At 47.8% G+C, this 12,997-nt stretch overlaps 1 protein-coding gene across 1 annotated transcript in view; it reads right to left on the reverse strand.

Moving 5' to 3' along the window:
- DDX58 (DExD/H-box helicase 58) overlaps positions 1-11,185 on the reverse strand; it is a 41,069-nt gene extending 29,884 nt beyond the window's left edge. The window contains 3 exon segments of the mRNA XM_044428075.1: positions 520-698; positions 3,621-3,749; positions 10,947-11,185. Coding sequence (XP_044284010.1) covers positions 520-698; positions 3,621-3,749; positions 10,947-11,052 — 414 coding nt within the window. The 5' untranslated portion in view covers positions 11,053-11,185.
- Between the last annotated feature and the right edge of the window lie 1,812 nt (positions 11,186-12,997).

Consider the following 12,997-nt stretch of genomic DNA (forward strand, 5'->3'; position numbering starts at 1 on the left):
AAGTTTCTGGCATACAAGGGACTTTCAGACGGGTGGCTGCCAGTGCTATCAATCAAAGGCACTGTGCAGCAATTCCGTCTTTTTATTTATTTACTTATTTATTTAAGGATTTATATCCTGCCTTTTTCCTACAAAGGGCTCAAGGCAGCTTACATCATCCTCCTCCTCCATCTTATCCCCACAACAACAACCCTGTGAGGTAGGTTGGGCTGAGAGCCTGTGACTGGCCCAGTCACCCAGTTGGCTCCATGGCTGAGCGGGGACTCGAACCCAGATCGCCCAAGTCCCAGTCCCGTGCTCTTAACCACCACACCACACTGGATCTCCTAAATGTGCCTAGGATTGCAGCTGCTATCTCTGTCCTGGAGACCCTGACTCTGAGTTAATGACAATGATGTCTGCTACAGGTAAAAAACGAGCCACTGCTGGCATGATTATTTAAAAAGAGAGAGAGAGAATAATGGTGAGTTGGTCCATATGTCCTCCCACCAAGAGCTTTGAATTCTGAAATAGTAATACCTGTTTTATTTCTTCCCATTCCTGTTGCCTGATGCAGTCTTTCATGTAGGGAAGTACATGGTCAGGATCAATATCCAACAAAGATGGCTTAATTTTTTTCAGAAACTTTCGGTAATTCTCCAGATTCTCAATTGTCTGGAAGTCCCAATTTTCAATTGCTTTACAAAGGCCAGAGTAACCTTTAGAAAGAAGATAGCAGAAATGTATAATATTGAATAAAATTTCCATTAAAAGTTATGGTTCAACCAGGCATGCTTTTTCCCTAAGTTAGTAGCAATGCAAATTAGACATGTAATTCCTGGTTGATCACTACAACTGGAAAATGAAGTTGTAGGAGTTTAAAGGAATCAGATCTTTTACTGCATTTGTACTGCATTTTTTACTGAATGGGGGAAAGAAGAGAAGAAATTTTGCCTGTAGGCTTGCAAAATGCTATCTATTTATATAAAGGATAGCTAATGGGTGAGGCCATTCTGGACAAAAGCAGACATTTCTTTAAATGACAGGCTTACTCTAGTGTAAGTGCAGCAGCCCAATAAGGATCAGCACCCTGATTGCTGGACAGGGCTATACGTCTTCTGCCCTGCACACACAAGAGATCTGAGGGATGTAGAAGTATTGCTGGTGTGTATCCTTATTAAATCTACTTACTTGGATGAACATAAATGCAGAACGAGGCACCTTTTCTTCTATAATTCGGTGGTTTAACTTGGATTATCAATCAGATCTGGCAGGACCTCTGGAAGAATGATATTTCCCCACATGAATCACCTTGCCCTCCCGCACAGCTTATGGCCCTGATCCAGACCAAAGCCCCTACTCCAACAGTAGAATAAAAACAAAGCAGGGAAAGATTAACTGCTCTTCTGTTCACAAAAAGCAAGCTGGAACTCTCTATCTCCTTCATAAAGGCCCTTTTCTGCAAGAGAGCAGGCAAACAGCCTGACATGGACTTCACAGCATGGAGGCAAATCTTTTACCACCCCCAAGGTCTGAAGAACGAGCTGCTCTTAAAGGCACAAGAGAAGTGGGCTACCCCAAGCAGCAAAGGTAAGCACATGCACTCGGAGGGGACAAGGTCACTCTCTTGAAGAGAGGACTAAAGAAGCAAGTGCTTCATGAGGGATGCCCTCCAGAGGCAGGTGGGCTGTGTTTTTCCAGGAGGCAAGTGACAGCCTAATGGAGACTGATTTATTTATTGAACACAATTCCTGTTGATCGTTGCTTCTTTGGATCAAAGTATGAGCCATTTTTAAAATTAAAGCTCAATGAACATTTGTTAAGGACGTGCAGGCACTAGCTACAGTAGAATGGAATGGGCTTCCAGGGGAGGTGGTTGAGGCCCCATCGGTGAGGGTGTTCAAGGATAGGCTGGACGTGCACATGGTGGGCATGTCAAGAGCAGAGTCGGCTGGAGCCGGGGGTCAGACTAGATGGCCTGGGAGGCCCCTTCTGACTCGCTCTGTTTCTATGTTTCTATGAATCAGAGCCCTCAGGCCTCAGGGTGACCATCCCTGGTCTACAGCAGCCTTTCTTAAATCAACTGATTCTGTTCCATTTATCTGAGCTATTTTCTTCTATGTAAGAAAGAAGAAACATTAAACTTAAACATTAAAAATGTGTCCAAGTATTCTGTGTAACTCCACAAGGCTGGGAGAAAAAGCACTTATTTTTGCAATGCTAAAACACACATATAGTTCATTTTTGCTGGAGAGTTTTAGTTACAGCAAGCACAAAGTGAATTGGAATGAAGGAAATGGGAAACACATAAAACTTTGTACTATGCTAGAAATATCTGTGTCAACATTTTAACTGGAAATACCAGGTAATGCAAACTGGGACATTTGTAGCCAAAGCATGGATTCTACCTCTTCTCTACAGCCTCTCCCCTGTGCTTCAAGAACATCTGGGTCACTAGATTAAATCACCACTGGAATATAAATTTGGCAGATTAAAGTCTCAAATACTTCCTCCAGTTCCTCCAGCGAGCTAAACTCTCATTTGCACAATCAATTGACACACTACCTCTATCTCATGCTGGAGGAAACACATGTAATGACTCAGACAGAAATACATCCAAAAGATGTTCTAAGGGTAGTAGTCACACTTTGAAATAACTTTGTAATGTGCAGGTGAGCGTAAGCACTGCGATTCAAGGGAGGCTGCTCTATAGACACCTGCCTGAATGCTGCCTCACTGTTGCCTGTTCACGCTGGCAGAGTGAAGGACCTCTCCGTTGATCACCTCACTGGAGGTGGTTACAACAGTTCAGCAACTTCTTGGCAGGCAGCAAGAGAAAGGACTGCCTGAAAAGGTTGGCTGCTCACCTGCCTGCTCACTTCTGCTAATGCTGACATTGCTTCCCCCTCCTCATAAGGTACCAAAGCAGGTCATATCTGCAGCCTCCTCCAGTCTCAGGCAAGTAGCCAAGGGGCACTTCTTTGTCCAATAGGAAACAGCAAGCAAATATTTCACTGCTGTGCTACTGTCACATGGATGATCTCAGAGTACACGCACAGCTTCGACCCATTTTTCATGTACATCAGTCTCGGTCTTCTGTGGGACAAAGGAAGCTGCTCCATTCCACAAAGATTAACACTGAGTTGGGCAACTCTTCCAAACACTTTGCTTGCCACTCCTAGCAAGGAGAGTTTCCCAGACTCAAAAGTCACTGCTTGTTTCTTCTCCCTGAAGCATTTCACATCTCTCCTTTCATGTCCAGCCTGTGACTGCTTTCCCTTCCGCAAACTAGAGTTGTCCTTACCCAACAGCTTCTGAGAAGTTATCAGAAGGAAAAGTGTTGGCCTTCTTGCAGAAGATGCTGGGAGAAGCCTATTTGTAGAACCTCGCTTCTAACAGAGTTTAATGTTGTTCTTACTTCATTGAAGAATTCAATTTTATAGCCACTTCTCATTGTCTCTTACTCTCAGGTGATTGGGTGCTACCCTCGGGCAAAGCTCATCACCGGTTTAGGAAAGCAGTGGCCCTTTGTCTGCTTTGAATCTCCAAGGAAGAAGGGCTAAACACTTTAACAAATACATCCTGCAGATGAAACAGATTTACTGACACAGCCAAAAAATATATTTGTAGCACACTCAAACCTGCAGCATGCAGCGCATCCAAAAATGCCCGGAACCAACTCTCTGATGTGAGCTCTAGAACGGATTTCAGAAGTAACTCTGCAGCAGCAGTAGGCGTCCCCTTAAGCTCTCGGATACACTCCACCGTTTCTAGAATGAAGTCAGACAGTTGAATAGTTATCGCAATAAAACTCTTATTTCTGGTAGAAAAAATGGAATTGGCAAGGCCCCTCAGTCCAGAAGCCTCTGAAGGACAAGCCGGCCAGTGCAAATGCACGAGTACCATCCTCTCCAAAGGCAAGCAAAGAACGAGAGCTACAAAAGGGTCCATGTGTCTCCAGGGGAAATCCTAGTAAGATTCCTTTTTGCAAAGTGGCTTACAGTAAACAAACACTAAACAAAACAATATCTAAAATATGAAAAAGTAAGAGAGCAAACCTTGGTGACAGTCAGAGTGGGTTAGGACATGGCATGGCTGCCTGCAGCTAACCTCTGCCGGCTCAGCAGTACCACTATCTCAGACCCGTGGATTGCTAGGATAAAGGGCCACCGCCAGAGGGGACCCGGTCTCAAATATGGAGCTAGCTCTGCTTCCTCTTCACACAGGGATAAAACCCTTGGCTTTCTGTGGCAAGCCTTACCTATTTTTCTCTGTACAGCTTTTCCAGAATCTGAGACTCATCAAAGTTCATAAACAGGGAGCTTTGAAGGCTGCCCACCTTCGTGTACATTCAAACTTTGACACCGATTTGAACATGCAAAACATAACCCTTTTCCACTCACCACCTCCATGCATTCCACTCAGCAGTGCACCACAACACAGGGTTCAGACGACATGGTAACCCACTATGGCCTATACAGCACAGTGGGTTTATGTGCCGTGTAAACCCAGTTGCCCATTGCCTTAGGGTTTAATAGATGCCTCGTGGGTTGACCCATCATCTGGGTTTGGACAGCATACTAAGCCACGGCCAAGCCCCAGAGTAAGAGTATCTTGGCCAAAGAGGCAAAAAAGGGGTGCTGCTCTAGCCGATAACAGCTAGCAAAGCTCAGCAGTCACCCGTTTCCCCCAGGCTCCCGTTAACGCGCGAGGGAGAGCAGGACTGCTCACAAGTGGCGGCCAGATGTGGCCCCTGGGTACTGCAGAGCTGACCCACGCCCTTCGCTTCCTCATCGGCTATGGCACTGATCGGGGCCCGACAAAGCAGAGTGTGGTGGAGCGCCCCATACACCTCCGGTTTGGGAAGAGGGCCACACGGAGGAGGAAGAGGAGCCCCTGTGGAGAAGGAGTGGCAGCAGGCGTGGACCAGACGGAGCCCGCACCCTCTCGCAAGTTCTGACCGGACGTGAAAAGGTGATGTGGGCAGTCACCACCACCAAGGAGGAGACACGTGGAGCAAGCACTGGGGAAGGGGACCCTCCCACCCTGTTTCACCCTTTCCCTGTGGGAAAGAAGGGGGAATGGGTTTGGGGGTGCCCCACAGCAGGCCAGCAGGTTGCTTTCCCAGTCCAGCACAAGACGGCCCTTCCCATTCTTGTGCCCCCCACACTTCAGCTTCCCCACCCAGCTCTCCCGCTGAGGTAGGCTGCCATCATCCTGCTCTCCCCAGGGCTCCTGCAGCATCCCCTAGGATAGCGCTGAAGGACCGAGGGGGAAGGAGGGACACAGCGGGGTTGTCCAGAAGGCATAGAGTAATACTCCAAGCGGCATGTAAATTCCCAAGGAAGTTAACTTTCAGTGAAAACCCTCCCCTTATGATGGTTAACAGGGATGGGTGCCAAGATCAAAGAAGTCCCAAGACCGCTGAAGCAAGCCATTTCTGCTCCTGTTCCACAATCAAGGGGGAAAAGAATCATAACTTGCTCCCCAAGAAGGCAAACAAAATTCTGTTTGCTGGTACCCCTAAACATGGTCTCTTCCTGGTCCATCCTTGTAGCTCTAACCCTTCCCCTGAGGGGGGGACTGCCCCCCCACCCCTTAGCCAAACCCCTCTTGGTTCCAGCCTCCATCCATTGCCATGCTGTCTATGCAAACTAGCCCAGGAAGTTCCCCCCTAGTGACTGAAGATGTTACTGCAGGGTTCAGTCACACCACTGCATTTACGGGTGCAAACTTCTGAGCATGTTTGGAGAGAAGGAAAAGTCCTACAATATCAAGCTGGGGACATGTTGGGAGTTGCAGGTCTTTGTTCTTGTCTTAAAATATATAGGATTGTGCCCTCAGTGTATTCAAATGAATGAAGGCATTTAAAAACTAACCTTGGGCATGCATGTTCTTTGTTTTAGTACATGCCATTGATGCACAAATCAATAGGTTTAATTTTCATTGGCTAAATCATGCAACCAGTAACACATCATCAGGCCTGAGTAAAACACTCTTTTCTAGAAATCAGCACGTGTGCATGTTTGAAATGTAGCTGACACTGACCAGGCACCATTCCAGGGAAAGACTGTTGGCACCTGACAGGTAACACCAGCCCACCCCATCCTCCTCCCCTCCTTCGGAGCATCCTCTTTGGTATGCAAGTGGGAAAGTTCACGCCATTGCAACTTTTTACTTCTGCAACCTATTGGAAAGTGTTAACTGTGATACATGTAACCTTCTAATGATCACTGTATAAAAGCGTAGCCCGCTATTCTCGAGAATTTCTGTTGTGTATCTTGGGCATATGCACATCAGGACACGGGCCCTTTTGGTCAACAGAATCTTTTGCATACGGCCGAGCTGTTAATCTGATATAACAAGTGGGAAGAGGTCGATTGTTGTTGTTAGTTGCGAAGTCGTGTCCGACCCATCGCGACCCCATGGACCACATTCCTCCAGGCCCTCCTGTCCCCCACCATCCCCCGGAGTCCACTCAAGCTCACACCAACTGCTTCAGTGACTCCATCCAGCCACCTCATCCTCTGCCGTCCCCTTCTTCTTTTGCCATCTATTGTGCCCAACATTAGGCTCTTCTCCAGGGAGTCCTTCCTTCTCATTAGGTGGCCAAAGTATTTGAGCTTCATCTTCAGTATCTGGCCTTCTAAAGAGCAGTGAGGGTTGATCTCCTCTAGGACTGACCGGTTTGTTTGTTTATTTATTTATTTATTTATTTATTTAGAAAATTTCTAGGCCGCCCCATTCGCCGAAGCCTGGGGGCGGCTTACAAATAAATGAATTAAAATACATAATTTAATCACTTTGATTGCTTTGCAGTCCAAGGGACTTGCAGGAGTCTTCTCCAGCACCACAATTCAAAAGCCTCCATTCTTCGGCACTCAGCCTTCCTTATGGTCCAGCTTTCACAGCCATACATTGCAACTGGGAAAACCATAGCCTTGACTATACGCACTTTTTTTGGCAGGGTGATGTCTCTGCTTTTTAGTATGCTGCCTAGATTTGCCATAGCTCTCCTCCCAAGGAGCAAGCGTCTTCTAATTTCTTGGCTGCAGTCCCTGTCTGCGGTGATCTTGGAGCCCAGGAAAATAAAATCTGTCACTACCTCCATTTCTTCCCCATCTATTTGCCAGGAAGTGAGAGGACTGGATGCCATGATCTTAGTTTTCTTAATGTTGAGTTTCAAGCCAACTTTTGCACTCTCCTCCTTCACCCGCATCAAGAGGCTCTTTAGTTCCTCTTCACTTCCTGCCATGAGAGTGGTATCATCTGCATATCTGAGGTTGTTGATATTTCTCCCAGCAATCTTAATTCCAACTGGTGATTCATCTAGCTCCGCCTTTCTCATGATGTATTCTGCATATAGGTTAAATAGACAGGGCAACAGTATACAGCCTTGCCAAACTCCTTTCTCAATTTTGAACCAATCAGTGGTTCCGTGTCCAGTTCTCACTGTTGCTTCTTGACCTGCATATAGGTTTCCCAAGAGACAAATAAGATGGTCTGGTACTCCCATCTCTTTAAGAACTTGCCACCATTTGTTGTGATCCACACAATCAAAGGCTTTAGCATAGTCAATGAAGCAGAAGTAGATGTTTTTCTGGAACTCCCTAGCTTTCTCCATGATCCAGCGTATGTCGGCAATTTGATCTCTAGATCCTCTCTCCCTCTTCGAAATCCTGCCTGTACTTCTGGTAGTTCTCAGTCCACATACTGCTGGGGCCTAGCTCATAGGATTTTGAGCATAACTTTGCTAGCATGTGAAATGAGTGCAATGGTGCGGTAGTTTGAACATTCTTTGGCATTGCCCTTCTTTGGGATGGGAATGTAAACTGACCTTTTCCAATCCTGTGGCCACTGCTGAGTTTTCCAAATTTCCTGGCATATTGAGTGTAGCACTTTAACTGCATCGTCTTTTAGGATTTTGAATAGCTCAGCTGGAATACTGTCACCTCCACTAGTTTGGTTGTTGCTCAGACTTCCTAAGGCCCATTTGACTTCACATTCCAGGATGTCTGGCTCGAGGTCAGTGACCACCCATCGTGGTTATCAGGGACATTAAGCTCTTTCTTGTATGGTTCTTCTGTGTAATCTTGCCACCTCTTCTGAATCTCTTCTGCCTCTGTTAGATCCCTGCCATTTTGGTCCTTTATCATGCCCATCTTTGCATGAAATGTTCCCTTCATATCTCCAATTTTCTTGAAGAGATCTCTGGTCCTCCCTGTTCTATTGTTTTCTTCTATTTCTTTGCACTGTTCATTTAAGAAGGCATTCTTATCTTGTCTAGCTATTCTCTGGAATTCTGCATTCAATTGTTTGTATCTTTCTCTTTCTCCCTTGCCTTTTGCTTCCCTTCTTTCCTCAGCTATTTGTAAAGCTTCCTCAGACAGCCATTTTGCTTTCTTGCATTTCTTTTTCTTTGGGATGGTTTTAGTTGCTGCCTCTTGTACAATGTTGCGAACCTCCGTCCATAGTTCTTCAGGCACTCTGTCTATCAGATCTAATTCCTTAAATCTGTTTGTCACCTCTACTGTATATTCATCAGGGATATGATTTAGGTCATACCTGAGTGGCCTAGTGCTTTTCCCTACTTACTTCAACTTAAGCCTAAATTTTGCAACCAGAAGCTCATGATCTGAGCCACAGTCAGCTCCTGGTCTTGTTTTTACTGACTGTATAGAGCTTCTCCATCTTTGTCTGCAGAGCACATAGTCAATCTGATTTCTGTGTTGACCGTCTGGTGATGTCCATGTGTAGAGTCGTCTCTTGGGTTGTTGGAACAGAGTGTTTGCTATGACCATCGTATTCTCTTGACAAAATTGTACCAGCCTATGCCCTGCTTCACTTTGTACTCCAAGGCCAATCTTGCCTGTTATTCTGGTTATCTTTTGGCTTCCTAGTTTAGCATTCCAGTCCCCCATGATGATAAGGACATCATTTTTTGGTGTTAATTCTAGAAGGTGTTGTAGGTCTTCATAGAACTGGTCAACTTCAGCCTCTTCAGCACCAGTGGTTGGGGCATAGACTTGGACTATTGTGAGGTTGAATGGTTTGCCTTGGATTCGAACTGAGATCATTCTGTCATATAATAATAATAATAATTTTGGAGATTGTATCCCAGTTCTGCTTTTCCTACTCTTTTATTGACTATGAAGGCCATTCCATTTCTTCTGAGGGATTCTTGCCCGCAGTAGTATACCTGATGGTCATCTGAATTAAATTCACCCATTCCTGTCCATTTAGTTCACTGATTCCTAAGATGTCAATGTTCAGTCTTGTCATCTCTTGTTTGACCACATCCAGCTTGCCTTGATTCATGGATCTTACATTCCAGTTTCCTATGGAGTATAGATCTTTGCAGCATCGGACTTTCCTTTCACCACCAGATACATCTGCAACTGAGTGTCCTTTCGGCTTTGACCCAGTCACTTCATTCTTTCTGGCGCTACTAGTACTAGCCCTCTGCTCTTCCCCAGTAGCATATTGGACACCTTCCGACCTAAGGGGCTCATCTTCCGGTGTCGTATCTTTTTGCCTTTTGGTACTGTCCATGGGGTTTTCATGACAAAGATACTGGAGTGGGTTGCCATTTCCTTCTCCAGTGGATCACGTTTGGTCAGCGCTCTCTGCTATGACCTGTCCGTCTTGGGTGGCCCTGCACGGCACAGCTCATAGCTTCATTGAGCTGCGCAAGCCCCTTCGCCACGACAAGGCAGTGATCCATGAAGAAGAAGAGGTCGATAGACGCCTGCAATTAAAGTTCACCCTGCGAATGAACTTCGAGGGCTCTGGGGCGGGGGGCGGGGGCAGAGGCGGCGGGAAAGGAGCAAGCAGCCAGCTGAATTGCCGGCCGGCGGTCCTTAGAAGAATCGTTTTAGAAAAGCCCGCGCCTGGGACAAGGCTGTCTTCACCGGGAAGCGCTCGATTTTCCCCACCCCTCTCCCATCGCTCCTCCCGCAGCCACACACTTCCTCATCTCTGTCCAGCCAGGAAGGGGCGCCAAGAGTCAGGCGGAGCTACCGGGACGGGAAAGGAGGAGCAGGAGGAGCTGGGCGGGCTGGAGCCGGTCGCACGGCCGTCCGATCCCCGCCTTCATTCGCCAGGCTCCGGGGAAAGGCAGGGAATCCGCGTCTTGCTTCCGCGCAGCCGTGCCAAGCCAGAGCCCTGCTCCCTCCGGCGGGACCTTGACAAACCCCGGATCCAGGGGGCTTGGCCTCTCCAACTCTGGCGAGCAGGCGAGCGAGCGAGCAAACAAGCGCTTCGATGCCAGCGGAAGAACAGAAAAGCCACCGGAGCCTAGGCAAGCGCCTAAACTTTCGCTTGCAGAAGGGTTGGGAGTAGCACTAGCAGCATTTCAATCTCTCTCCACGAGGAGCGAAGCAGGCGTTCCATACCGAGAAGCTGCCAGGGATGCCCATCAGTATCTCGTGTGTGCGTGTGAGAGAGAGAGAGATGAAAGCTGCCACCAACTAAACGGCGGGAGTCTTTCGTTTCCATGGCAAGGAGGAACACTGTTCGATCCCTTATTTCCCGACTACGGAGGCTGCGACTACCTGGGGAAAGAGCCCCACTGAATACAGTGGGCCGTTCCCCCCCCCCCTCCGCCTTTTCACTACCCCATTTGCACGACAGAGTGCTGTAATGTTGCAATGCTTACAACAACCAAAGAATATTCATTTTAATTCAGAAAACTCATCACTGTTGTTTTTTTTTAATGACCCCCTTTTCTTGCGGGGGGTGGTGACGTAAACCAGGAGTTAAACTAATCCATGCCTCTGCACTCACAATGGCTGCAAGCATCCGGAGCAGGAAGACATGGAGGGCTATTGTGGTGTACAGGCATCCCTCCTCCCCGACTGCCAAACGTTATCGCTGTTCGCTCCCCGATGCTACCGAGTAACTGCTATCAGAAGAGGCAGAGCAGTCGAAAGCAGACTTGCCAGGAAACGCTCCGCTCTTCAACTCACCATCGCTGAGCAAGTCCTCTATGTAGCACAAGACATAAGTGGGATTCAGGGTCGTCACGATATAATTTCGGCAGCGACGCAGGTTCTCCTTCTGCTCCGCAGTCATCTCGGCTCTCTCGGCGAGCCCCCTGCCTTTTTGCACGACTGCAGGATCCCCTCGCAGCAAGCGAGCTGGCTGGGCGGAGGAGCCCGCGCGCCCACTTGCCGGGGCTGCCCTCCAGCGCGTCCCACGCCCCCGCCCTCCGGCTGCGAGCGGTCTCGATTTCCCCGGTGTCAGCTGAGCAGGAAACGAAACTGAAGCGCTCGTGAGCGAAAGCTGGCGCCCCTGCAGGGAAGCAGCGGTGTCGCGAGGGGAGAAAAGCAACGTCCGCCTGGAAGTGAAACTGCAGCGAGATGCGCTTTTGCAGGCTTCTTGGCTTGGCCGTGGCAGGGAGCCAAGCCCTACCCCCCCACCCCCCCCGTCAGCCTGTTGACCCGCCCTTCAACACACGCCCACCCAGTAGAGGTGATCGTGTTGATCTGCATTAGGGTAAGTGCTTTTTCTAAACCGATGCAAAGCTCACAAAACAGCCGGCAAGCTTTCGAGATCTCCAGGATTATTCTTCCGGCTAGGTGCAAAATGTGGGAGGACGCAGACACGCCGTTTTTAGGCTCTGCCTGTACCAGGTGCTGTGATAGACTCTTCCCTGGATTGTTAGGATTTTTAAGAAAGATGCTTGGCCCCATCTGTCTTGAAAATTTAAAACCTAGTTATGTGAACAAAGTATTTCTGTATGAGCCACTGTGGGAGTACTTCTGCTCTTGAAATGGGCATACAAGTTGCAAAAAGCAAATAGATGTGCTAGAACCAGGACTGGGAGCAAAGATGAGCATGGTGGGACACTAGCCAAAAACACTTGCCCCAGGAGGTACCCACCAGCAAGCAGCCTCATTGCCACCTGCTTCTTCAGCTGTCTCTTGCTCCAGCCCTGATAATGGGGGACAGAGGAGGAGCAGGATATCCCCTGGCCTCATGCACCTGTCAAACGAGCAGTAGCGATGATGAGAAAGGCGATGAGGAGCAAGGAGGAGATGGACTCGCTGAGGGAGGGGGCCTGTGAAGGACACCTTGTTCAAGGGCCTTCCAGAACCTGGAGATGTCCGGAATGCAGCCACTCTTCATTTCAGTGGCTGCCTGAACAGAGCCTGAAGTGTATGCACTAGACTAGAGGGAAGGGGCTTCCTTCATACTTTCCATTATATCCCTCCCCACTTTGCTTTTGCCCTTAGCACACAGGGTAGATTTAGCTAAAACGGGTGCGGGGCATGACTTGTGCGGAGTGGACTGGCGAATTTCATTGAAGGCTCCCTGCTTTGCCTTGGATAACCAATTATGGAAGCATGCAGAAACTCTTCATCTCGTCCTGTACATTGGTGGGCCCTGCTTGTGCTCCCTAAAATAATAAATAAAATTCTTTTAATAAAAAGAAACTAGTTCCACGAGTGCTTCTTAGTTTTTTGTTTGTCGCGAAGTCGTGCCCGACCCATCATGACTGCTTCTAGATTTTTTTTTACTGCGAAACCATGCAGCTTCTTCGCAGAATGCAGTGCGGTCCATGCCGCTGCCTTCAATTTGTAGCTGATTTCAATTTGTTTTCCTATGGCTTCTCACCAGAGAAAAAAGAAATGTTGAGGGGCAAAAGACTGAATAGGTACACACTGCTTTTTGATTAGGAGCCCTCTGTCTGGAAACCCCCCATAAATTCACAATGATTTCACATAATTTTGAAAATACATGGCTGGTATCCAAACAAAAATCCCATGACTGATTCCATGTTCCCAAAAGTGGGAAGCGCTGGGCTATTTTCCGTCAAACAATGGCAAAGACAAAGGTGGGGGGAACAGCTCCTCTTTGACTTCCTGAAATGCAAGCACTGGTTCATTCCTGGCAAATTGTGAGGTGTTCATAGCATAAGGATCGGATATTAAGACAGAGCACTTGTGTATCGTCCTAAATTCTTTAAAGAGCAACACACTCATTCATAGCCTGATGGAGTCACTGTACCCATATT

Source organism: Varanus komodoensis, unplaced genomic scaffold (assembly GCF_004798865.1).
Source record: "Varanus komodoensis strain SLA01 unplaced genomic scaffold, ASM479886v1 scaffold19, whole genome shotgun sequence".
Lineage (NCBI taxonomy): Eukaryota > Metazoa > Chordata > Lepidosauria > Squamata > Varanidae > Varanus > Varanus komodoensis.